This window comes from Solea solea, chromosome 5 (genome assembly GCF_958295425.1).
Source record: "Solea solea chromosome 5, fSolSol10.1, whole genome shotgun sequence".
In the NCBI taxonomy this organism is placed as follows: domain Eukaryota; kingdom Metazoa; phylum Chordata; class Actinopteri; order Pleuronectiformes; family Soleidae; genus Solea; species Solea solea.
Genome location: NC_081138.1, coordinates 4,944,694 through 4,970,200, shown reverse-complemented (window position 1 = coordinate 4,970,200; position 25,507 = coordinate 4,944,694). Strand labels below are relative to the sequence as shown.

At 41.0% G+C, this 25,507-nt stretch overlaps 2 protein-coding genes across 2 annotated transcripts; one reads left to right on the top strand and one right to left on the bottom strand.

Annotated features, from left to right (window-relative positions):
* The first annotated feature begins 2,732 nt into the window (after window positions 1-2,732).
* On the top strand, window positions 2,733-7,108 carry LOC131459385 (serine protease 23-like). Its single transcript, XM_058629155.1, has 2 exons — window positions 2,733-3,019; window positions 4,160-7,108. The coding sequence occupies exons 1-2, from the start codon at window positions 2,994-2,996 to the stop codon at window positions 5,331-5,333; spliced, it is 1,200 nt and encodes a 399-aa protein (XP_058485138.1). The 5' UTR covers window positions 2,733-2,993; the 3' UTR covers window positions 5,334-7,108.
* Window positions 7,109-7,394: 286 nt separating this feature from the next.
* Window positions 7,395-25,018, bottom strand: tmem39a (transmembrane protein 39A). The gene is made up of 9 exons (XM_058629154.1): window positions 24,742-25,018; window positions 17,329-17,542; window positions 15,259-15,481; window positions 14,610-14,693; window positions 14,316-14,470; window positions 13,644-14,001; window positions 13,371-13,558; window positions 13,167-13,287; window positions 7,395-9,794 (listed from the first exon to the last, which is right to left on the bottom strand). Exons 2-9 carry the CDS (start codon window positions 17,439-17,441, stop codon window positions 9,555-9,557), a joined length of 1,482 nt encoding a protein of 493 aa, XP_058485137.1. The 5' UTR covers window positions 17,442-17,542; window positions 24,742-25,018; the 3' UTR covers window positions 7,395-9,554.
* Window positions 25,019-25,507: the final 489 nt, after the last annotated feature.

The window sequence follows — 25,507 nt, the reverse complement described above, 5'->3', positions numbered from 1 at the left end:
GTGGACTGTGTTGTGATTGGCCAGCCAACGAGAGCTTTCCCACTGTCCTGTGATTGGCCAGGTACCTGGAAGTGACGTAATTGGTAGGCCAGCTCTCAGATACACAGCTCCCCCTCTGGCACGGTGGATGCTCTGCATCTCAGCAGCTACAACGAGACTAGTTCTACTTCTTCTGCGGTTGAATGTACGCAACCGGATGTACCAGGAGGCGCTACGGTGGTGAGAGGAGTGCTGAGGGATTCTGATGACGACATCAAATTACGGAAGTGCCGATCCGCTTCGCAGAGCCCAGCAAAACAATAAAACCCTATTTTCTCAGCAGTGGCTGAACTGTTTGTTCTGAAACTTTAGGGTTTCATAAACGAGGTAATGACGCAGATACACACACAAACGCAGCGTTAATTGGAGCTTCCGGTCTATGTCGCCTTTAAGTCTTTTTTACTGATCTACAGTTAGGCATTGTTCCGTTTGATTCTCGGGCCGGTAAGTCGCGCTCTTGACTCTTCCTGACCAGTCAGTGGCCAGCGGTCTGTGGACGTCACATTTTAGTATCGGCTCACCAACCGCGCCCAGAGCAGGTACCAAAAAAGCGCCAAGCCCTATCCCTAATGTAAAAGCATAAAAAAACAACAAAAAAAACGTGGCGAGTCATGCTAGAACTGTGTGTAACTCGTAAAGCGACATTATTCTAGATTAGGATAAAGACTGGGGCAATCTGGATCTTAACAAAGGTACCAGAATCTGTGTATAACGTGTTTTCTCAACAGCACGTTCCATTTGTAGTCAAAATGTGGAATTTCCAAGGATTTCCCACTCGGAAATTCGGAGCAACCTCACCAACGACATAGGATTCCAAGCTGCTATGTTGTTTGTGTGCACAAAATACAAATTGTTGGGTATTTTATATGTACGTTAAGCAAGGGCCTTGCTTTTAAGTGATTACTTGATTACTTAAATCTCTGCCAAATGGAAATAAAGGGTTAACACTGTTGCCATCAAATCCCGGATTCCTCTTCCTGAGTTTGCATGTTCTCCTTGCGATCCAAAAACATGCAGATTAGGTTCACTGGACACTCCAAATGGTTCGATCCTGCTTTCTCTCCGTCTCTCTGGTGCCGCTAATGAAGCCGTTACATCCTGGGCGGTTGGAGTGGAAATGAGTCTCCCGACAGTGGCCTCAGCGCCGCGCTCTGCCTCCTCAACCCCCGAGCCTCACAACAACCAGTCACAGTGAGGCTGATTATGAATGTGGATGTCATATTTCATAAGGGAGCAATTACAGATGCTTGTTGTGAAATGAGTGTGTGTGCTTGTTGTGAAATGAGTGTGTGTGTGTGTTTATTTGGGTAGAACACAGTGGGTGCTCTATAAATACACAATGCAGTGTTTTGTGGGACAGGGCTAATTGCACCGTGTGATGTTGCTGATATAAATGACAAGGGTTTCTGGGTCAGTGTTTATGTCAGTTAGTCCTACTTTTCCTGCTATGCGTGCGGGCAGCGTATATTTCCAGTGGAAAGGGAACTTGTAACCCCAGGTTACTTAAAGCTGCACTGTGGAATAGGGCTGGGCGATACAGAAAACTGATATTGCGATATTTTTTTTGTCCGAATGGCGATATGCGATATTATAACGATATTTTGAACAAAACGGGTTAGCTCGCTAGCTGAAACAGCTGATAGCTGAAACCCGGCGCCCGGAGATAGGAGACCAGAAACCCGGAGACCAGAGCCTCGGTGTCGGACACGGTAGACAGCGAGCCGCTGATGTGTTTTAAGTCCACTTGGAGCCGAAATCTGCGGCTAACAGCTGGTGCCGCTAAAAACTCGCAACAGCGGCTCAACTTGTACTCGTTAACTTGTATTAACGAGTAACGAAGATGGTTAAGAAAAATGCATCGGAGTAAAAGTACACATTTTATTTAGGAAAACAACAGGTTTACAGTTTTACTATTGTGGTCTATGGGAAAATAACTTTTGTTTTGTTCTTGCAGTACCAGGAGTGGCCACAGGAAAATAAAACCGCTGCAAGCCAGTGGGGGAGGTGCTTGATCCAGTTCTTGTTATACACCCCATGGCATGTGATGGAGAAATGCGCAGTGCATGTTGGGGGTGTGGCCTCAATAGCCCTGAAAGTAAGTAGTGTAGTGGATATTCAACTGTATTTGCATTAAATCTGATTGTTTCAGCCAAGATTAGGCCACAATATAGTGTTTACCAATTATATTTAAGTTCCCAACCTTTACATTTTGAATTCCCGTAAATTCCTGTTAATTTCCATGGAATTCCCACAAGTTTGGAACCCTACTCATTGATGTCATAGTCTAACAGGCTCAAATTTTATAACAACCTGCAATATAGGGTTTAATTATGGACTGTAACACGATTTCTATGCTCGTCCTTTATCTGAAAACAGACCCTGTCAAGCGATGCCATCATTACTGTGTCCTACATGACCTGACGACACCATGGAAACCACGGTCAAACCTGCTTGGGGCCCATATTATCAGCCAGAATTTAACCCTTCTGGGGCCTATTGGCTCCTGTTTAAGTGTGTGTGTGTGTGATTATATGCAGCACTTTTGTGTTACATTTTATGTAAATGAAAAATAAATAAATAAAGTTTGATGTTTGACTGGCAGCAGTGGTGCGTGAGGTCACGTGACCGCAGATGTAGCTGTCAGACAGTCAGAGGACACGGTCACTCCTCTCCTCCTCCTCTTCCTCCTCCTCCCTCTCCTCCTGCAGCAGCAGCAGCAGCGGCAGTATTATGATCCAGCTCTTCCACTCTGGATCACTGCACTTCAGTGTGTGGCGGATTAAATAAAGGCGTCAGTTCCTGAGAGGGACTGCTCTCTCTCTCTCTCTCTCTCTCTGTGTGTCACTAGGGTCGGACACTTCACCTCTCCTCGCAGCCTCTGTCACTCTTGGTTAGAGGGGTTTCCCCCCTCAGTGTTCAGCCTCCAGCTCACCTGCTCTCTCTCACCCTCCACCATGCGCCCCCGCTCTGCGCTCCGCTGGTAAGTCACCTCCGCCGTCTGCGCCAAAACGCGCCAACCTGCACCAAAAGTTGAGGGAATGTCAGTCGCGTTGCATTGGCTCAGTTTAAAAGTGATCATAGATCATAGTCTCAGTGACACCTAGTGTTTCATAGAACGACTTCGGTTGCGGTCTATAAACACGGAATGCCCCTTTAGACGCTCTGCTTTCTCCACTTCTAAACAAAAAACGCCCCAGATTTCATCCGAGTTTAGTAAACTAGTGCTCTGTTTGTTCTTTGCGCCAAAATAAATGTCACTTAAGTACAAGAAGGCGTGAAACGAGACAGACTTGTGTCACTGGGACGTTTCCTGCCTGATTTTATAGTTTTTATTCAGCATTTTTCTCACATTTTTATTGTTTGAGAGTTTTATCTTGATTATTGAAACAAAGCAATTCACCAACCACAGTTTCATTCTTCTGTTTTCTGACTATTCAAGCCTTTGTACTGATTCAAAATTCAGTTCATATCTTTAATTTCCTTCCAAAAGAACAGGGAGTCGTTGCTGTTAATATGTTGTAAATATTGAACTTAACTTTATTACAGATGTATTACTAATTTCTTTGTAAATTTTATTGTGTTATGAACCAGTTTGAATGTAAACTTCCTGTTCCTGAATTAAAAGGTCACAAGAAGCAAATACAAAAAAGACATTTTCCATTTTCCAAGTATAAATCTTTGAGGACAGAGACTTCATCTCTGCATCATCTCTGGGAGCTTGCGGTGCTTGTTGTTGTTCCCGCCTGCTCGCTTACAGACTCCGGGCCGGTCCCCTGGGCCACTTTAGGAATTTTCCATCAGAGCCTAGAAAGGCCCGATCTTTGCCCTGTCTGTCATATTAGCAGCATTAAAAATAGTGCACGTGTACAGCATCCAAATTCCTGTGCAGATGAAAAAAAAAGAAGCCCCGCAGCTGAAATACCAATACTCCCATACTTGTAATTATAAAACCTCTAATGGTTCATCGAGGAAGGAGGATGTTTATTTGGTGCAAGTTTAAGAGGATCTCGGACGTCTGCTCTGGTCTGTACAGAACCACTCAGGATCTGCAGAAATCTTCACGTTCGTATATGTTTATCTCGTAAACACAGCTGCTGACCTGATCTCTATTCATTCGCAGGTTCACCTGCCTCCTCTTCCTTCCCTCTATTTTCTCCTCCTCTCGTCCCCAGTGGATGCTCCAGCGTGTCCCTGTGGTCCTCCCACAGAACACGGAGTCCCGGCCCGCCCCTCACTTCCTGTCGCCGGCCCGCCTGGACGTCGCCTCGCCGTGTGACCCGGAGTGCCACAGGAGAGCGCCACAGCCCAGCTACTGGGACCTGCGGGGTCTTCTGGCCTATGAGACGCTCCACTCTGACGGTCAACTCACTGAGACCGCCATTGAGATCTACGGCTACAAGTCCAGCTCCAACACGAGTCCGGCGTACTCGCAGGGGTCGCCTGTGAGCACCGAGCGGTCACATGTCAGGAGGAAGCGGCAGATCTTTGGGCACGACGGGCGGTTTAGCATCGCCGGACAGAACCACCTGCTGAAATATCCCTTCTCTGTGGCTGTGAAGCTGTCCACTGGGTGTTCTGGTACACTGGTGGGTGACCAACATGTCCTCACAGCCGCTCACTGCGTTCACGACGGCAAAAACTACGTGAAAGGAGCCCAGAAGCTCCGGGTTGGATTTTTAAAGCCAAAGCATCGAGACTCGCAGACTTCCTCGATTTACTTCAAACCCTCCAACTTCACCAATCACTTCGAAGGTCGCTCCGCTCTCTACGAGCCACCGACCAACGACAGGATGAAGTTCCAGTGGATCAGAGCCAAGCGTACCCACGTTCCAAAGGGATGGATTAAAGGGAACGCCAACGACATCGGAATGGACTACGACTACGCTTTGCTCGAACTCAAGAAGCCCCACAAACGCCGCCACATGAAGTTAGGAGTCAGCCCCCCAGCTCAGAGGCTGCCCGGTCATCGCGTCCACTTCTCCGGGTACGATAACGACCGCCCGGGTCAGCTGGTGTATCGCTTCTGTCAGGCTGGCGAGGAGACGTCGGACCTGCTCTACCAGCACTGTGACGCTCAGCCCGGAGCCAGCGGCTCGGGGGTCTACGCCCGCATGTGGGATAGGCGGCGCCGGCGCTGGGAGAGGAAGGTGATCGGCGTGTTTTCCGGGCACCAGTGGGTGGAGCGACAGGGGGCGTCTCAGGAATTTAACGTCGCCGTGAGAATCACGCCTCTCAAATACGCTCAGATTTGCTACTGGATAAAAGGGAACTTTGTGGACTGCAGAGAAGGCTGAGGACGAGGACCGATCTGTCCTCACTCCTTATAGCACTGACATAATGTAAATATCTAATTATTGTTTGTTTCCAACATCAGTGATGCAAAGACAGACGAAAATCCACTAACAAACACGTCATTACAGTATTTAATCGCATCATTCCAGATGTTTTGCGTCTCCAGACACATTTTTAACAGTGTGTTCCATTTGTACTGGGAACTCGGAGGTTCAGCGAACGTAGATTGCCAGTTCGGAAACTCACCAACCCCGACAAGGGATTCCAAGATGGCTGCCACCAAACGACCCCTGCTACTTTTACTGCTAATATCACTCCTGTCGCATTTGTTTCACGGTAAAACCGGTCGTACACGTAGTACTGTTTCATTTGTATCCGTAGACATGTCGCTACTACACAAAATACCGCGTAGAGCGTTGTTATCAACTGGTATCGCCGTTAGCGGCTAACAGCGGCTAGCCTGAGCTACGGTCGTGTTTCTGACTTCTCAACTGGAACGTGTTGAACTTGAGGGGGCGACGTCACTCCTAGTTCGGAATTCCACTGTAAATGGAATGCAGCATAAGCGTGAAAATGTTGTTATATTGTTGTTGAAGGTCCAGTGTGTAAGATTTAGTGAGAATTAGCGACAGCTAATGGGGAAACTACGTTGGCCTTCACATGCCAGAAAAGATTTAGTTCATTAAAAAGATTTGTTCACAGAATCTCGTTCAGTACTTCCGTCTTGGTTTTCCTTCGTCTTTAAAATGTGACACGCACCACCGCTGTAGAAACACGGTGGCACAAGACATCCGAGCTGCAGCTCACAATTATTTTCTCGATTAATCGTTCGGTCCGTAAAATATCAGTAATATCAGTTAAAAAAATGTCGATCAGTGTTTGTCAAACTCGGAAGTGAGGATGTTCTCAAATGTCTTGTTTTTGTCCACAAACCAAAATCATTCACTTTTAATTGTTTCTTTGGAGCAAAGAAACCAGAGAATATTCACATTTCAGAAGCTAAACAATCAGAAATCTTGACAATTAATTTAGTAATTGATAAATAATCAATTAATACAGTCATTGTACAAAGGTTTATTCTAAGGCTAGGAAAACCAAATAAATTTGATTTTATGTCAATTATACACCAACACAAACATACCGATGGTTAGTCATTTTCTTTGACGATATTAGATAGGATGGTAGAGTGTGAATATATTCAATTTCTGTCAATAAATCCTCATAAAGGTTACACACTCGACCTGTATGTGGGCAAACATTTACGTCAGGAGGTTTTTATTTATCTGAACAGCAAAGAACACGTTGGGATTTCTGTTTGTTTTTGGAGTGAAGGCTAAATAGAAGAGCAGGGGGAGGCTTTTCACTGCAATGCCTGTTTTTTTTTTTTGTGTCTTGAGCTAACACTAAAGATTGCACTGTTTCAGATTTGTTTCTACTGATTCATGTTGATGAATGTACAAAGTCAGCTACCAAAGATGCCAAAACTCTCATGTCTCTCCTCTCAGTGGACACAGAGTTTTGGAGGAACATTGGATTTGTCACAGATTGATGTTTAACGACTGTACTTCACTCCTGCCAAGGCTGCAAGTAACAACACATGTTTATTGTACACGCATATTTAACGTTAGTGCTGAGCTCCCCCTGGTGATGAAGACTGAGCATTACAGGTCTACTTTCCAGCAACTTGGCCTCAGCCTACATGAGCACTTTCTTCGTCCCCCTCACTTTTGTGACAGTGTATGGTTTGTTTTTCTGACAACAAATCTAATGAAATATATGCTTTCAAACATGAAACTGTGTCACACATTTCTTTTTCAGTGTATGACATTTTATAGAACACATAAACACACACAGATTATTGGTTTAAACGCCGTTTGTTTTTATTTCCAATGCTTTCAGAAATGCTGTGGGGCGACGGAACACTGTAAAAAGCCGAACTATGAGGACCAGCTCCTGTGACTTCTCCAGCACAAACACCTTCAACCAGGAGTCTGAATCCTGGGATATATGGCACATAGAAAAGAAACTCTAAAAAAAAAGGGGACGCATTGACTCCATAGGCATACACTTTTCTCAATTTAATTTGGGCCAGAGGATGTTCAAGTAACCGTCACAGACATCTCACGGTCATCTTCAGGGTTCAAGGCAAACCAAACAAAGCAGATGGAACGAATGGAAATTATTTAAGACGAAGAATTTAAGTAAAAAGTAATACCGGAGGATACACCCATACACAAGTGATTTTCACAAGTAATGCTGCCCAATTGAAGACAAAAAACAAAACAAAAAAGAGATGTAAATTCCAAGTTGACAGCACCATTTCAGTGGAAGCTGATTGCAAACAGAGCATTAGCACCAGGAGGCTGAGCTTGGAGACGAAGCAGAGCAACGGGCACATGCACGACATTAGAGCTCAAATATTCTCCACACTTCTTTGTGTCGTGACATACGTAGCTTTCTTCATCTCAATTGCACTCAACCGAAAACTTAATTTTTTTTTTCCATCCCCAATTAAAATTTTTTTTGATTTTTATCTGAATAATACACAGCTAATGGGCCCCATCCTCTCTGAAGCTAAACATTAGAGTCTAGAGTCAGTGGAGGAGTGGGAATATTACGTAAAGAACCCACTGGAGAGCAAAGGGAAGATCACGAGAGTGACTTAAGAGAAAGGCAACAAAAAAGCAAGGCTACGTGTTTGTAACACCACTCTGGTAACTGAAAATACATGAACTGGTATTGAGGTGACTCTGGCAGCCGTCATCACCCTTTGATTTTGAATTCACACAAAAGAGGTTCAACATCCCGTGCTGTTGAATCCACAAAAGACGTGATGACAGTGAGGGTAGAAAAAAAAAAAAAAAGGCTGGATCCGGGCAAACAGAAAACTTTATTGGCCACATTCATTCGGTTATCTGCATCCTGTCAACAGAGATGAACCAGGCGCGATTATGGTCCTCACAGCAACTATGGTTTTCGAGAATTCAGGAACCGAAACTTAAAATAAAAGTGTCTGCATGGCTTTTAAGACACAAATGAATCCACGTGGGGCATCACTGAGACCTTTTGACTTTCAAAATGACCAAATAGGACTTCTGAAAAGCCTGGTGCTGGATCTGTCCCAGTAGATACTGATAATGAGAAGGTAAGAATGGTAAATGAAGGCAGCAGTCTTGGCTTCGGCAGTGGACAGACGGACCTAAGATGTTTAACAAAAAACTTTTATTTGACATATAAACCCAAAGAGAGGCTCTGATTTAAGAACTCATTCTGCAAACTGTAAACAGGTTAACTGACAAATACAATCAGCCAGCTTACACCTTTTATACAAAGATATACATTTTTGTTTTGTTTTGTTTAATTTCAACAGAAACCAAGATGTAAGAATGAGAAGGATTTGATGTCGTCTGGTCAAGAGTGGCCTGACGCAAAGATAAAACCCTGTAACATGTTGAATTTGGCTTCTGTTCAAGTTAAACAAAGGAGATAAAACGGGTTAATTAGTGAGCTGCTGACAGGTTGACTTTATAACAGCTCGACGGAGCCCGGCTACCCGTTTCCTCGCTTATCAATTTAGCTCGTTTCATTTTTACACTCCCTGCCTGGAAGCAGATAAGAACGCTTTATAAACTGATTGAAGAACAAAAAAGGAGGGATCCGCAATAACAGCTGCAGCAATACTGAAATAATCCAATCATCCCGCTAAGCAAAACAAATGACGTCTCCAAATCTCACATTTGGGAGCCTCACGGTCAAAACAGAACGAAAGCCAATCAGGATTCTTAGGAACGACTCCATCCACTGCTCTGAACCTCGCATCTGGTTTAGCCGACCGTCGCGGCTCAAGTCGCTCTGTCGTTGGCCACCTGCACTTAAAATATCTTTGGCGAAAGTCACCTGGCATTGCCCCCGCCCCTCCCCCCACCCCCGACTTCCCTGTCACTTAGCAACAACGTAACACAACATGCTGATGTCGTCAGTGTGGTAATGCCCGGCGTAACTCGAAATAGTATACAAAATAAAAATATTCTTTTAAATAGGTATATATAAACATTGCATTAAAAATAGAACCGTATCAAAACAGGTATGACTTCACAGTCTGTCCCTTAACTTCCAAGCGTGAGCGCTTAACAATCCTCCAGTCGTCCACTTTACAAGACCTCGACCTGTTTCGCCTTCAAATCCAGAGTTCGTCGATGAGGTCTCGGCTCTTTGGGATTCCGTCACGGTGATTTGAGGCCCAGACTGGTGGCGGACACGGGGTAGGAGTAGGCTTTGCCCAGCACGATGCGATCTCGCAGCAGTTTGAAAAGGACATAGTAGTTGCAGAAGAGAATAAGGCCCAGAGACAACGTGTGGTTCCAGCGCTCAGAGCGCAGCAGAGAGTATAACTGGTACAAAACCACACTGGACTCAATCCAGATCAGCAGGTTCAAGATCCGCAAGGGCTTGTGAAACAGAAACTGGAAAACCAACAGACGAGAAGAAAGAAAGAAAATCAGACAAAATACAGAGACCAACATTATATATGGACAAAAGTATTTGAATTATTGAATTGGGGGTTGGCAGTTTGGACAATGCTATAACAGTGCCCCAGTGCACAAAGCAAAGACTATAAAGACTTTTGAGGTTTGATGAGTTTGGTGAACTGGAATAGAGACTGAGAGCCAGGCCTTCTCATCCAATGTCAGTGCCTGACCTCATGAGTCCCAAACTCACGGCCGGCGGGACACATGGCTCAAACTGCCCAACAGTGAACAACATTTCTATACATTCAACATTAATTAAATATAAGCTTGCCTCATGTTTTAATTACAATTGTTTTGTGTTATTTTTGATATAAAGTTTTTATTTAATTAGATTTCTGTCTGTCTTTGTTATTTACAGACTCATTTTGCATCACAACTATGGTTTTACTTTGAAATGGTGTGCAATATCAGCCATAATATATTTTATTGCAACACCAGGATGGGTTATCAAGGTATAATTTTAATTTTCAATTACTAAACAGTTCATTTTTCCCAAAATGTTTAGACTTTTGTCACTTGTTTTTAGGTTTATTGGCTCTTATGTTTCTATGTTTTATTTATCTCTGATGTACAGCACCTTGTTTCAGCTGTGCTTTATAAGTAAAGGTGGATTGGATTTGAGTGACCCTCCGACACCCCTTCTGACCAGACTAGAAGTTCACCAGCTAATTTTGAGTTTGCTCTACAGCAGGAATGGACACAGAAACCCTTGAGAAATATCTCCCAAGAAGAATGTAAGCTGTTATAGTTGCAAAAGGGGGGACACATTCCATATTTAAGTATTGTATATGTATATGAATATGTCATTTCAGTCCCTGTTGGTGTAATGATCGCACGTCCCAATATTTTTGTCCATTGTTATGCATGGACATATAATAATAACATGAATTTCAGGTCAACTGATAAAGGTTTTGAACTCTGAAAAACTCTACTGATTTTTCTTTCGCTTGGCCGATCTTTTTTCATCGTCCGTCTGAGAATATATAACAATCATAATAAATTACACGCAAAAGTGCTGTGGAACATCATTGATGGTGTGTCCCTTGATTCATTTCTCATTTGAACAGCCGTCAAATATGAAAATCAGACCTACAATACGTCAGACTTCACTATAGTAATTCTCCATAATGAGGATGTTCCCCCTTATAAGTCAAATCTCAACATTTATTATCGCAGGGCACTTTTCATAGTAAGGCAGAGACCTTACTATATAATAGCGAGAGAAGTGAAACCCAGCAGTTCACACAATGAGCAAACACTGGGTGTCACTATAGAGGGCAACAGAGAAAACCTCCCTCTAAACAGGAAACAGGCTCAAAGATGTGCGGTTGGTATGAAAGGAAAAATGGGGGAGAGGAGAGAAAAAATGGTATTCATAGTATTTAGGGCTGGGCAATATGGACTAAAAGTCATATCTTCATATTTTTTAGCTGAATGGCAATACTCTATATATATCTCAATATTTTTTCTGTAATGTAATTGGGGTTTCCCCCAAAGCATTAAAGCATAATAGATAGGAGGCTTTTCCAGAGGCAAACCCTTTAAGCCACATGCCAAATGTCAGGTCACTGAAATAAAAATAAAACAAACCTCTTTCCTGCATGACAATAATATACAGTAATTAATTCAAAAATACAATACTGTTACAATTTTAACAGAAATTAAAAAAAAAACGGACTTTGGAACAAACATGACTAATAAAATAAAAATTGTATCTGTGAAAATGAATGCTTAATTGGGTTTGAACAATTTTCTCAATTATTTCACATAGATATTTAACACAGCTTGTTGATATGATAATTAAATAATGTCTTATATTTTATTATCAGTATTGACAACTTCGTCTGTAGTGAGGCGTTTGTGCAAAACTGAGGAAAAACTGCAGAAAAAGTGTGGGTGTTTAACCCTCTCACCGGGAAAAGTGTGGGTGTTGAAACACCCACATCACCCACGGGTGTGACGCCCCGGTGTGTGTGTGTGTGGAGATGCAGGGAGAGGAAGAGGAGAAATAGGTGCGAACTTGTGGCCTGTGTATTGTCATTTTAACGCATAATGAACTATATCGATACAAGCGATATCGTCCCGTGTTATATCTCGTTTAGAAATATATCGATATATATTAAAATATCGAGATATCGCCCAGCCCTAATAGTATTACAATGTTATTTATATAAGCAATGGCATGAATTGTTGCATAATATTATACTGATATTAAGTTTGTAAAAAGCCTAATATGCAACTAGAAAGTGAGACCAATCCAAGGTATCATTTAGAATGCTGCTCCTCACATACAGAGGTGGAACCAGGTGCACACTGTATTTTAAGATAATCTTAAACTTTACCCTTTATTACAGCTTATAGTTAGAGTTGGCTCAGGGGAATACGCTGCTGTAGGTCTACACTGCCAGACTTCCATGATGCACTAAAGACGCTCTCTCTCTCTCTTTGTATTTATGTCACCATAACATGAACCTTGTTTTCTCTCCCTCCCAGTTTTTTCTTTTGTGTGCTTGCTCTACTCATTTTGCAGGAATCTGTGACTCAGGCTGTATTATTATTATCATTATTATTATCATCATCATGCACTGCTATTATTAGTACAGCACAACAGATTTAATTATCCTGTTTAACAAAGCACTATGTACATGTAATGTTTTTTACATTACATGTCATTTAGCAGACGCTTTTATCCAAAGCGACTTACAATGAAATTGAGTACAATCAGCCGTTTTATCATAAACGCGCCGTGGAATTTTGTCGAGACAAAACTGGACCGAGGTAGCGCCTTGCAGCAAAAACTGGTTTAGCAGTGAACACAAGAGGAAAACGAGAAATATTCACTATTTTTTTAAGAGCATGAGAAAAGTGTGGTTAACATTTGTACAAAGAAGAAGCTGCTGGTTCAGGGATTAAGATACCAACCCTAAACCACAGCACCTGCCTTTCGTGTCTTTTCAAACCTCTGATGCATGTCTTTTAACCTCTCCAACACGTGTCTGTGTTTCCTGTCTGTTCAAGTTGTTTTTCAAGGTTTTCACAGCAGCAATATTTGTATTAGATTGTAAAAGTGCCATTATTTCGTCAATATTTGAATATTTTACAGCAGTCTTTCCCAAAACAAATGGGTTGAGGTTTATATTTGTTTGGGCCTTTTACTTTGATACATTAGATAACACGTGCATAACAAATTTGCTCTCGTCGTTACTGATTCTGTAAATTGGGTCACGATGGTGACCTTTCAAAAGTGGGTCTCTATGTAAAAAGGCTGGTAAACGTTGTTTTACAGGTTAAACTACGGATACTCACATAAAACCTTGCGTGGGAAACATCAGAGGGTAGAGCAACATTATAGGGTCCAACTGCCTTATATAGACAGCGACTGTGTCGTACCAAAACCCCCTGAGGCCAAATAGTGCTTTCTGACCACCTGTGAAACAGATAAACCACACAATCACAAACTGTGTCAAGGCTTTAAACATAAAGTCACAGTAGAAATGTGTGTACACTCACACATGCTGCGGAGCGTTGCTGTACGAGCCGTGCTCCAGTTTCTGCCAGCGGCCCAGATGAGCTGCCGAGCGATGCAGCAGGTCGCAGTAGCCGGGGGGCAACAGCTGACTCATGAGCATCACAAACGCGTTGATCCACACCATGATCAGATGCTCACATGACCAACGCATGTCGTAGTACTGGGTGCTCTGCGGAGATGAAGTGTTAGCGACAGGAGGCGTTACAGGAGGAACGGAGCGGCGCGAAATCCAGATATAAAATACAGACACCAACCTTGACAAAGCACAGAGGGAGGAAAGCTACATAGTAAGCACTGAACAGTGAGTTGAAGAGCACTTCTTTTATTCGACGGTTGAAGTCGCTCTTCAGCTCCTCCACCTCGGCTCGAATCACCTCCGGTGTGTGTGAGTGTGTGTGCGGCGGGCAGGTGTGAGTGGGCATGTGTGGCGGGCTGGAAAATTGCTCTCTCAGGTTTTCCCGCAGCAGGAAGAGGAAGTCACGTGGGCGGAAGAATGGAGCCTCTGCTAGCTCAGTCTGTTGGTGGTCAGACGGGTAATCGCAGTCGGCCGAGGCCGTCTGACTTTTCCCTCCGTCCTGATGGAAACAGCAGAGTGGGACGTACACGCCGAATCTGGCACAGAGGGAGGGCGGTGAGTGAATGAGGACATAAAAACAGCGACAGTTTAGTTTTATATGGTCAAATTCAAGCATTTTTTCAAACACTTTAAAGGTCTACTTTCAAGACTGCCCAGCGTCTCAGAGCTCTGGTAAATTACATATTTATACAAATACATACATACATACTCAAAATAATCACATTTAAATTGATGGTATTATGCTATAAACCTATATAACCTATAAAAATCACAATTGGATAATTATAATAAATCCTGCACAACTTTCTGGCAAATGGGAATGTGCAAATAAAGTGAGTTAAAGACTCACGGGTATCCCAGGAAGAGGAGGTTGAGCACAGAGTGATTCTTGCAGAGGTTGACCAGCGTCCAGCAGAGCACCCAGCCGCACATGGTCAACAGGCAGAGCCGGGCCGCGATAAGACACACGTAGCGGAGCAGTGATCTGCTGCTGCTCTGAGACACCTGCGCGAGACAAGAGCACAAAAGACGTTTAAGACGACATCAGCAGTTCACTTCCTGCAGGGACAATGTACTAAAATACCATGTATACTATGTATAACCATCCTAAAATGGCTTTGTATATTTAGGTTTAGGTGTTTACCTCTGAAACTATAGTCCAAACAAGCCTCCTGGCCAGCATCACTGTGATGAAGATAGCCAGGTGGTAGTCCATTAAATGGAAGTTCTGTGGGTGCGATACAGAAAAGAAGAAATGTAGCATTAGTGAGGCAAATACCTTCCTTTTTGATTCCTCTACAACTGCCTGACAGTATAACAAAAGAATAAGGGAGACTATACTAATCTTACACAGTCTTAGATCACAAACTGAACTATATTAAATCATTCATAAGCAAATTTCTAAGTAAGTAAAGTCCAATTTGATTTGTCTGGCAAATGAGACTATTTATAGTCTATCTTAAATTAGGTTTATTGTTTAAGGATAGAAAATCAGACAATGACAAGTTTCTTATTATAACAAAATATTAAGTAACTGGGCAGGAAAAGCTACATTACTCTAAAAAATTAAATCAGTACAGGCACATACTACATTCAATTTTAACTGAAGCACACTTTAATATTTAATGTGAATATGTTCTTGTTTCTCTGCTTTTTCACGACAGTAAAACATTTCACTATGATTAATCAAATAAAAACGTTCAACAGATTAAATAATGATGAAAATAATTATTCATCACTCATAGGAAACACCAAAAAACCTGTTCAGCTGTTGCTAAACTTGTGGTTCTTACAAGCGAGGTAGAGGCAGCAGGGTGGCTGTATGGATACCACCACACCGTCCTGTAGATGTTGATGTACTGGACAAACAAGGCCACCAGCAAATAGAGGAAGAGCAGGAACTCAAAGAGCAGGCTGCTGTCCAAAGGCAGCTCTGGGATCTTTGAGTGTCGGACCGGCTCTGGGGTAATGAGGGCCGAGAGAGGCGGAGCAGACAGACCCACCGAGTTACTGCTCCTACGAGAAAGAAAATACACCACTGGAATTACCACCCTGTAAGTATCAGTCAATGACCTTGACCTTTGACACCAAAATCTAATCAGTTAATTACTGAGTCCAATTGAATGTTTGTGCCAAATTTGAATGGATTCCCTCAAAACGTTATGATGATGTTATAATATTGCAAGATATGTGTATTCAAATTCACAAAAATATTCAAACAACAACATTTAATTTCTGTAACACTGGAAAAGAACCTGTGGGACTCAGCACTTATCAACCAAGTCAACAATGTTCAGACCAGCTGACTGGTCACTGGAGCTAAAACTGAACATAAGGACAGGAAAGCGTGTTTATATTGAATGGCTGTATCCTCAGTTTTGACCAAAAAAGACAGGAAACATGACTGCATACAGAAACAGGAAACACAATAATGACACCAGATACCAGAGCCAGGTTACTGATCATTTCACTACATTCAGGACATTAAATGATGATATTTGGTGATTTGTGATGTGAATACAACCCCTACAGTCATGACGCATTTAACTAAATGCTCTGTTACTATTTAACAAACTTAAAAATGAAAAATATAAATAAACAGTACATGTTGAAAAATGCAACATTTACTAAAGATTTTGCAGCTTATACATCCTTTTTGCTGGCAGCTAAGAGTCTTTCTGATTCCTAAATTATTCAGGAGCTCATTACTTTCAGCTGATATTTTTAGGCTGTCTGACAGAAACAGCATGTTTTAGATCGACCTACACATTGTAAGGGATGTTCATGTCAGGTTGTGAGTCTCAAAGTATAACTATGCAGGATTTTTACCCTAATTTAACAGCTTTGGAGTCATTGTGATGATTAAATGCCTTGTTGCGGGGAGGTTGTCTCCATTCCCCCAACAGTCTGTCATAGGGCTGTGCAACTAATCATCGTTTCAAGTACGATCATGGCTCCAAGCGATTACAAAAATAAAATAGTCAAAATAAATCGATTATTACAAAACAGGGGCTTTTATTCTGTAAATAATGCTTTTAATGTTTAAACGGCGTCTGGCTTCCCATCCGGCAAACAGTGTTGACAACTTATATTTAGTAGTTCTAAACCACAATGTTTAGAACTTCCACAATGTTATTCCTCTCTCCTACAGCGTGCATTACAATTACATTCACATAGCAAATTATGCAAATTAGGCCATGGCGTCATTGAGCGACTTCCTCAGCTTTTTTCTTGCATTTGAAATAATCTTGGTTTCAATTTTGACCCAAATAATGGAGATTATGATTTTTGCCATAATCGAGCAGTAAATATCAGACAAGCTCTTTCCTCGAATGGTGAGAACTGAAAAACACAGAAGCATGCAAAAACGGATGCTGACCGGCATGGACATGGCAACACCGGCTCCATTGAAAACAAATGCACATGGTCGGAGAGGGGACCGTCTGTGGTGAGTTTTTATAACAGTGAAGATAAAGTGGTGGACAATAAAAGGATGGATGGATGTTTATGGTGGCGGAATAAAAACATGTATTCCGAAACTAGAGTAGGAGGTGACCAGACTTTCAAAGTTAAGCTTTAAAAGTCGTGGCGGCTTCTGGGGTCTGTTTGGATCACTGTCATAGTAGTAGAAGCCAGACTCATTTCAAATTCCTTTTTTGGCCGACTACAGGACATTTGTATGCACAATTTGCTGATAATATTGTCAATGCTGCAGTTAACAGCTGCCAAAAGGGAGGGGTATAGTTAATAATGGCATGTGGACATTGACAATAATGGTATATAAATACAATTCAATAAAGTCATAGGAGCAATTTCACTAATACGTCTATTAAACGGACCATTACAGAAGTGCGTGTACGTACCTGTTCCTGATACCTGTACCATTGCCGAGGTTGCCTCCAACCAGAGTCTGCAGGGAAGGCAGGGCAGAGCGACTTAGCTGCTGTCTGCTGGGGCCCCTGCGACCTCCTGGCATGGTCGCCAGTTACCGTGGCAACCAGAGACACCGCCCACCAACCAACAGCCGCTGCGACTCCTCCGCTTCTCCTCAAAGAGCCACCATGTACAGACAGGCCACTGTGGAGGGAACATTTAAACATATATTTAATCATCTTGTGGAGGCTGAGGGAAAACACAGTTTAAAATGGAGGAGGTCTTGTGCACTGAAGGTACACAATAAGTGCTATTTAGATTCGTTATAGGTGTTCAGATAGGTTTTAAGAGGTTTTTGAAAATGCAGCCATGCTCAGGGAACCATAAACAAGATTATTCTGGATTATGATGGGTTGGCAATGCCAGAAGACGTTCCATGACGGACTGCAATGGCTGAGAAAAAGCCTATGCTGATATAAATGTGATTAAGAAAAGTTGCCCTGTAGGCATTCATCAGTGAATACATTTGCTTTGAGTGGTCCACAAGTAAAAAAAACAATTAAAAAAACATTAAAAGGTTGAAAATTAAACAACTAAAGCCTAATCGACATTTACGACACAAATTAAGAACCAGGTCCCCAGGCATTTGGTTTACACTGCATGTAATTAAACTGTAATAAAGCAGAGGGGCGGCTAATGATTGTTTTCATTATTGCTTCATTGTCCCATTATTTTCTCATTTAACCTTAAATAAGAGAGATGGTTGCTTATTTTTGCAGAGTCCAAAGTTTTAACTCAAACTGCCAAATATTTCTTTGCCAACCGAGAGGTTGACCAATCAGTGCAGATGTACACGCTCTCAACTGTTCCCATTAAGTAAGCTGAACTTTGATCTTTTAGGCCATTTTGACCACTTTCTATAACTCCTTGCTTGTGAGTGTTATTATCTCATGTTTGACCCAGAGACCGCTTTTCCCACCAGAAGCGCTCGTCTCCTTATCAGAGAAAGTGCAAAAACTACCTGCATCTGACCCTGGGTAATTGTTATGTTCTCACTATAAGACAACTTTGTTTGTCATGAGCATTCCAGACTGAACTCTGTGATGAGCTCTCTGCCTTGTGTGTGGATGCTTTTTCAAAGGCCTGCTGACATTTAACATATAAAAAGACAAGCTTGTCATTGATTACGCAATCTTTATTTTCCAGATTTCCACCACAGTGTTATGGCAAATACTCCAAGGACATATTATTTAAAGCAGTGTTTATCAGTCGTGGTCCTGGGGACCCACTACCGTGCATGTTGAAAGATGTGTTTCCATAGAGTGGAAGAGTTTGGTTTGTTACAGTATGTGTGTATTTGTTTGTTATAGTGCCAAAATAACCAGCCCCTCATTTTTGGCTACCTTCCCTTGGGGTACCAGAGTAAAATGGTATGGTATTGTACAGTCAGGCTGGTCCTAGACCGTCTCCACTGCAGACAGTCAGCTCAGGGGGTAATAGAAAAACGTCACTCCCTTGCAACTGGTGTAAATATCTCATTGAAGTCGCACTTTTAAATACCACTAAGAAAAAGAAAAAAAATGAAGACAACACCAGCAAACAGCTGCCAGCTTTTGTTGTTGCGTTCAATGTCATTGTCGTTGCCCCAGCACCACATCCCGGTTCAGTTTTTAGTCAAAATGCAAACCCTGAACTAGAGCTTTACCGTTCCGAACCGTACCATGATGAAACACACCTAATTGAAATGAATGGGTCGTTAGCAGGTTACCAGAGATTGATGACAAGCTAACCATTTGAATCAGGTGTGCCGGAGCAGGGAAACATCTTAAACATGTAGGGTAGTGGGTCCAAAGAACCAGGATAGGATTGAGAAACACTGGTTTTAAGGGGCATTAAATGTACTATTCTGATGGAGATAAAGTAAAAGAGGCAAGGTTGTGATGGTTTGGTGCAGAGGAGAGACATAAGGATGTTGAAGATGGAGCTGCCGGGCAGGAGGAAAGTAGGAAGACCACAGAGAATCATGGATGTTGTTAAGGAGGACATGAGGACAGTTAGTGTATCAGAAGAGGACACAAGGGATAGGGCAAGATGGAGGCAGACGATCTGCTGTTGCGACTTCTGAAGGGAGAAGCCAAAAGAAGAAGAACAACACATACTATTCTGAACAATGTTTTAGAAGAAACACAATCAACTTACATGGTACACTCTTGCAGGAAAATAACACCCCTACAACACACAACAACTTCCAGGTTTGACATTTGCTCGACATATTGTACCATCACATAATGTGACCAGATCTGATTGGTTTTCGGTTAAATTTGTTTGGTCAACACTAGAGCTAAAATGATTAATCGATTATTAATCGATTACTAAATTAATTGACAACTATTTTGATAATCGAATAATCGGTTTGAAGCTTTTTTCATGATTAAAACAAGATTCCCGGTTTAAGGTTCTTAAATGTGAATATTTTCTTAATTTCTTTGCTCTGGATAACAAAGATTTAATTTAAAGTTAATCATTTTGGTTTGTGGACAAAACAAGACATTTGAGAACATCATCATTCCCAAGTTTGACGAACACCGATCAACATTTTTTTTAAGGTTTTCTGATATTCTGAACACCAAACGATGAATCGATTAATTGAGAAAATAATCGATAGATTAATCGATTATGAAAATAATCATTAGTTGCAGCTCTTGTCAACACATAGATGTTTGTTTATTCATCGACAGCGTCTAAATAAAAACAACACAAACCATTTGTTGTTTGGCTATGATGCTTTTAACCTGCTCCAGATTAAAGACCTGACATGTTGTCATGACATGAACTGTGTCAGTGCCACATTTCTGGCCTCAGAAACCTGCCAGGGTTTTCCCTTCAGGAAATTACTTTGCAGGTGTGGTGAGTCACTCATGACACATGACAACTATAGATAAGCAATAAATAAATTAGATTTGATCTGATGTGGAATATTCCCTCCATTTTTCCCCCTGAGTGTTCACGGTGGAGTAGGAAAGCACAGAAAAACAGTTGTTTGCCGACTGCAGCAGGATACGTGATATATGACCTGAAGCTGTATACTTTCTTTTAGCAGCAAAGACAATTTTTGCAAATGCTAGAAGAGCAAACTTTCCACAGAGACATGCATGCCCAGCAGCTTGATACAACAGCCAAGTAGGAGTGCTCACTCTCTCTGAAGTATCCTGCGATTGATCTTTTTTCTTTGGTAACAAGAGGGCCAACCATGACTCGAACCAGCGACCTTCTTGCTATGAGGCAACAGCGCTAGCCACTACCCACCATGTGGCCCTATAGCATAACTTTGCTCCAAGTAACAAAGAAATAAAGTAAAAATAATATATGAATCAATAGATAATCGATTATGACAATATTTATTAGTTGCAACATAGTCCTATTATTATAATATATATAAATATTTTTTCCTGTCTTTTGTTGTTGATTGTACTATTTGTTTTTGCTTTGTTTGCCCGTTTGAATCTTCTGCGTATGTTTTCTTGTTTATTTGGATGTATAACAATGACGCCATGAAATTCAAATATTTTACAAAAGACAAAGATCCACGTTAAATCAAGTGAGACCTATATAATTTGTTATAAAACATTACATAAAATATATAAATAAATTGCCTACCCCAGATTAGATGTATTTATTATTTAATTACTGGCTGGCTTTCTATAATCTGATTAGAACACAGAGGCCCCCTTTACACCTGGCATTATATTGACAAATATAAACTGATATCGATGGAAGATAAAAATTAAAGTATCACAAACTTGTATTAACACCTGAGTTTCAACAGTAATATTCCAGGTGGCAACGCTGCAGGCTATTGTCACAAATAAGTCACAGAGCAAACAGAATAGTCACATCACCTCTACACACACCTTTCCACAGAATCAGACATGTTTATACGCGGTCCGTGCTGTCTGCTTAAGCTCATATTCAGAAATAATCTCCTGGAGGCATCGGCAGAGGCACTGACACATTTTAGATGGATCTACAATGTGAGATGACTGGCAGGAGTGTGTGTGTCATCGGCAGACAATTTGTAGAAAAATATTTATCACGTTCATTGAGACATACCGGGGCTGGCACTATGTACTTCAACCTTTCTCTTAACGCCAATAACAAATGGGCCAGTACCTGTATGATTTATAAATGCTGAGTGTTTTATAGCACACATTTAACATGCCCCAACAGGGAAAGCATATGTAACAATAACTAGAAAAAGCACTTACAAGATACAGTTTTTCTTTTTTATAAAAAACTGAATCTGCATCACCACCAAAACTGAATATTTTCTTCCTTAAGCCATAACCTACATGAAAACCTAATGAAAATCCATTCAACAAACAAACACAATCTCCTTGGCGAAGATAATAATGGCACCTTTCCATTTTAGCAATGCCAGAAAGAGTGTAGGAACAATACTCTGACACAAATGAATGGAATGCAGCCATTAATTATGTTGTTATTGATTACAGCCGAGGCTCTGGTCTCCTGCTACGACATGTTAAATCATTGTTGTTACAAAGGCCAGTTAGCTCTCACCATGTCAGACTATGCTCATACAGACAGAGATGGGCCAACTGCTGGTGTTGTGAGTAATTGGACGCGACACGATCAATCGCTGTTTTTCTTAACAACCAAGTATGTTTTCTTCGATTAAATGACTAAGCAAAGACTGATCCTGATGGAAAACGCTCACAAATGGTCACATCTTCAAATGTTTTGTGTCGTGCAAAAATAAGTTGAAAACCTAAAGATATTAGTTTTTAAATATTAAAAATGATTTAACAAATGCTTTGCTGATTAACTTTCTAAAAACTTACAGCAATCATTTCAACAATATTGCCACAATTGCCTTTAGATAGATAGTAGGAGTGGGAATGGCCAGAGACACCAGAATAAAACATTATCACGATATTTTTAGTCACAGTACGATAATACTAGAGCTGAAATTATTACTTGATTACTAATCGATTACTAAATTAATCGTCGATAATCGATGAATCGTAATGCATCCTCAATCTTCTACATTAATTATGAAAATAATTAATCCATTATGAAAACGACAACTGCAAGTTACAGCCCTAGAAGATGCTGATTGTTTTTTAACATACTGAATATATCATAAAAATATAAAATACTGACCAGTGACAAGAAAACAAACAAAAAAAATAAAAACACATCAAAGCCAGATCACATCCTGCCTTAATATTTCCATTTCACTGATACGGCTAATGACAAAAAATGATGGAGAAGATAATAAGAATTCAATCAGTGTATGGTAGCATTACCAGTGCGGAAACCACTTTTTCAAAGCTCTTTATACAATCGGCTTTACCGACATGCTTTATGTCCAAACAATTAGTCTCAACCACAAAACTCAATCACACAATCACTCACTCACGTCACAAAAACAATTCCTACATGTCTAAATATAAGCGTGTTCCACCAGAACAATAGCAACAACTGTCAGAACACACATGCAGTAAACAAGGATGAACACGCAACTAGGGCTGGGCAAACATGGGGGGGGGAATCTTATCACAACATAGTTTTTTATATAATTTGATATCAATATACAGTATATAAATGCAATCAATATTTCTGTTAAACTTAAAGCTCAAGGGAAGAGTGGGCTTATAATATCCGAGATATATAAGCGTTACAAATGCCTATAAATATGGTCAAATTTTGCTATAATACAAATAATTTGGTTTAAAATTGGAGTGTTTTTAGGAGTTCCAATGAGTATTGGATTACTATTAATATCATATTTTTTTGTTCCATATAACAAAGAAAGAATTAAAAGTGACATTGGAGAACATCCTCGTTTTGAGGTTTGGGGAACACAGATCAACCCAATTGCAGCCCTACTTTTTCCAAATATAATTTTGTCGATTCCATTAATCAATTTATGTTTTATTTAATTTACAATATTGAGTGTATTTCAGAAATGTATACGTCAATGCAACAGCCTTTAAAACCAGGAAACAATAACAAAATACAAAATCTAAGACCACATCTTGTCTCATGTCACAATACAGATAAAATATAAATATATTGCCCAACCATTCTACTACCTACATGAGGTTTTTTCCTCATCATTCACTATTCCTTCCAGAATAAATATAAATAATTGCCAAAAGAAATTTGAGGGTTGCAATAATTAAAGAAGGTTGCATTGCTGTCAATTACTATGTCAACTGTGGAAACTCTGGGGGTTCTACAGAGAAACATGAAATAATCAGGATTTTTTTAAACATCAGTACATTGTCCAGTGTTGTTTGATATGACTGAAGGATGCACATCTCACCTGTTGTCCTCCTTATATTCTACCTTTACTTGTCACTCTTCTTCACCAACATGTCATCCTTAATCCTTGAATCCAAACACAAACATCGTTCTGAAGATGTTGCTTTGTGTATGTTTTAGGGCTGCAACTTTCATAATTGAATAACTGGACGATTATTTTATGGATGAATCGAGTATTTGTTTCGGTCTGTAAAATATCAGAACATCTGGAAATGATGATGTACCTGTTTTGCCCACAAACTAAAATGAGTCAGTTTCAATGATTTCTTTGTTATACGGCGCAAAAAAACCCAGGGAATATTCACATGAATTGTTATTTTAATTATTGACAAACACTCAAAAATGATGAGAAATAATCTGCAACTATTACACACGATTACACACCCTAGTGTGTTTGCTCATTTTCTGTATAATTCTATAAGGATATTGCAGACACATGAGGATGACCACCATCTTGTTTTGAATGTGCTTTTGAGAGTTTTGTGAAAAAGGAGTTAGTGTTTGAAAAATGTGCTGGAATAGAATTCATATCGTGTAAAAAACAATGAATTCTCACATACACTTATGTTTCACTCACTGCTGAGTGTGTGAGTGAGTGAGTGGGGGGGGGAGCAGAGCTCAAAAGTGAAAACAGGAACTGTGAGCATGTGAATATAACTAGAGGGGGATTTGCAGGCTGGTAGTTTGTAAGTTTAGGGAAGAGTAGGTACTTCCAGAGTAAAACAAATACGAACTTTTACTTCTGAGTGGGACAGAAAGAGAAGTATAATTGCGCCCTGACGTTATGCTGTGAAAAAATGATAGGTTTACGGTGATTCTTTATTTCGCAGTGTTTCTCTCTCTCACACAGACTTGCTCGAACATGCAGTGGAGCTCATGACATCAGGTAGCGCTGTCATTTTGGACACGGCGGAAACTTGAAAACACTTGAACAGAGGCTGAGATTTGCGTCCGTGTGGAACTCGCTGTTTTTCCCCCACAAAAACACACACCCTCACACACACACAGAGAGAGAGAGGGGGGTTTTAAGCGGCGTTAAAGCCGTGGTTACTTACACAACGTCGATAACAGACGGAGGAGCGACCTGGACGAGGATGCATCAGTCAGTTGTGAGCAGACGAGTCCGCGCGGCGCTGAGCATTTCTCCGCCTCACAGCTTCGCTTTCCTCGACTGCACTGCTGTGGGGAACGGCTACGACGAGCCTGGCGACGCTGGGGGTGACGGAGTCCAGAGCTGAGAGCATAAAACGGCTTCAAAAGTTAGCCCCCGGGCTGGAGGAGCAACAGTGTCAATACGCTACACGGAGACCGACGTGGCAAACCCACACCTCCTCTCCCTCATACGTCATCAGCGAGCGACACCACCGACACTGCACAGTCGCAGTTGGACAAACTCAAACTGATCCAGAGTCAGTGCTACTGTTCCCACATTAGACACACTAACATTTGACTAATGTTGTATCATCTACTTTGTTTATTAACTATTCATTTACTGATATAATACTTCACATTGATTAACAATTATATTAGTTATGTTTAAATATTAAATTAAATATGCAAGTATAAAATAATACCTTACTAATATTGATGACATTGATCAGTGAACTTATTTTAAAACCCACTGTATTTTTTTATTATTTAATAGTGGCTTTTATTCACGATTTTATTGTAAGTGATACCATTTGTCTTCTTTACTGTTTTGTGTAGAGCTGAAACAAAAACTCGATTATTAAGCGATTACTAAATTAATCGTCAACTATTTTGTTAATTGATTCCTCGGTTTGAAGCTTTTTTCATTATTAAAACAAGATTTCTGATTGT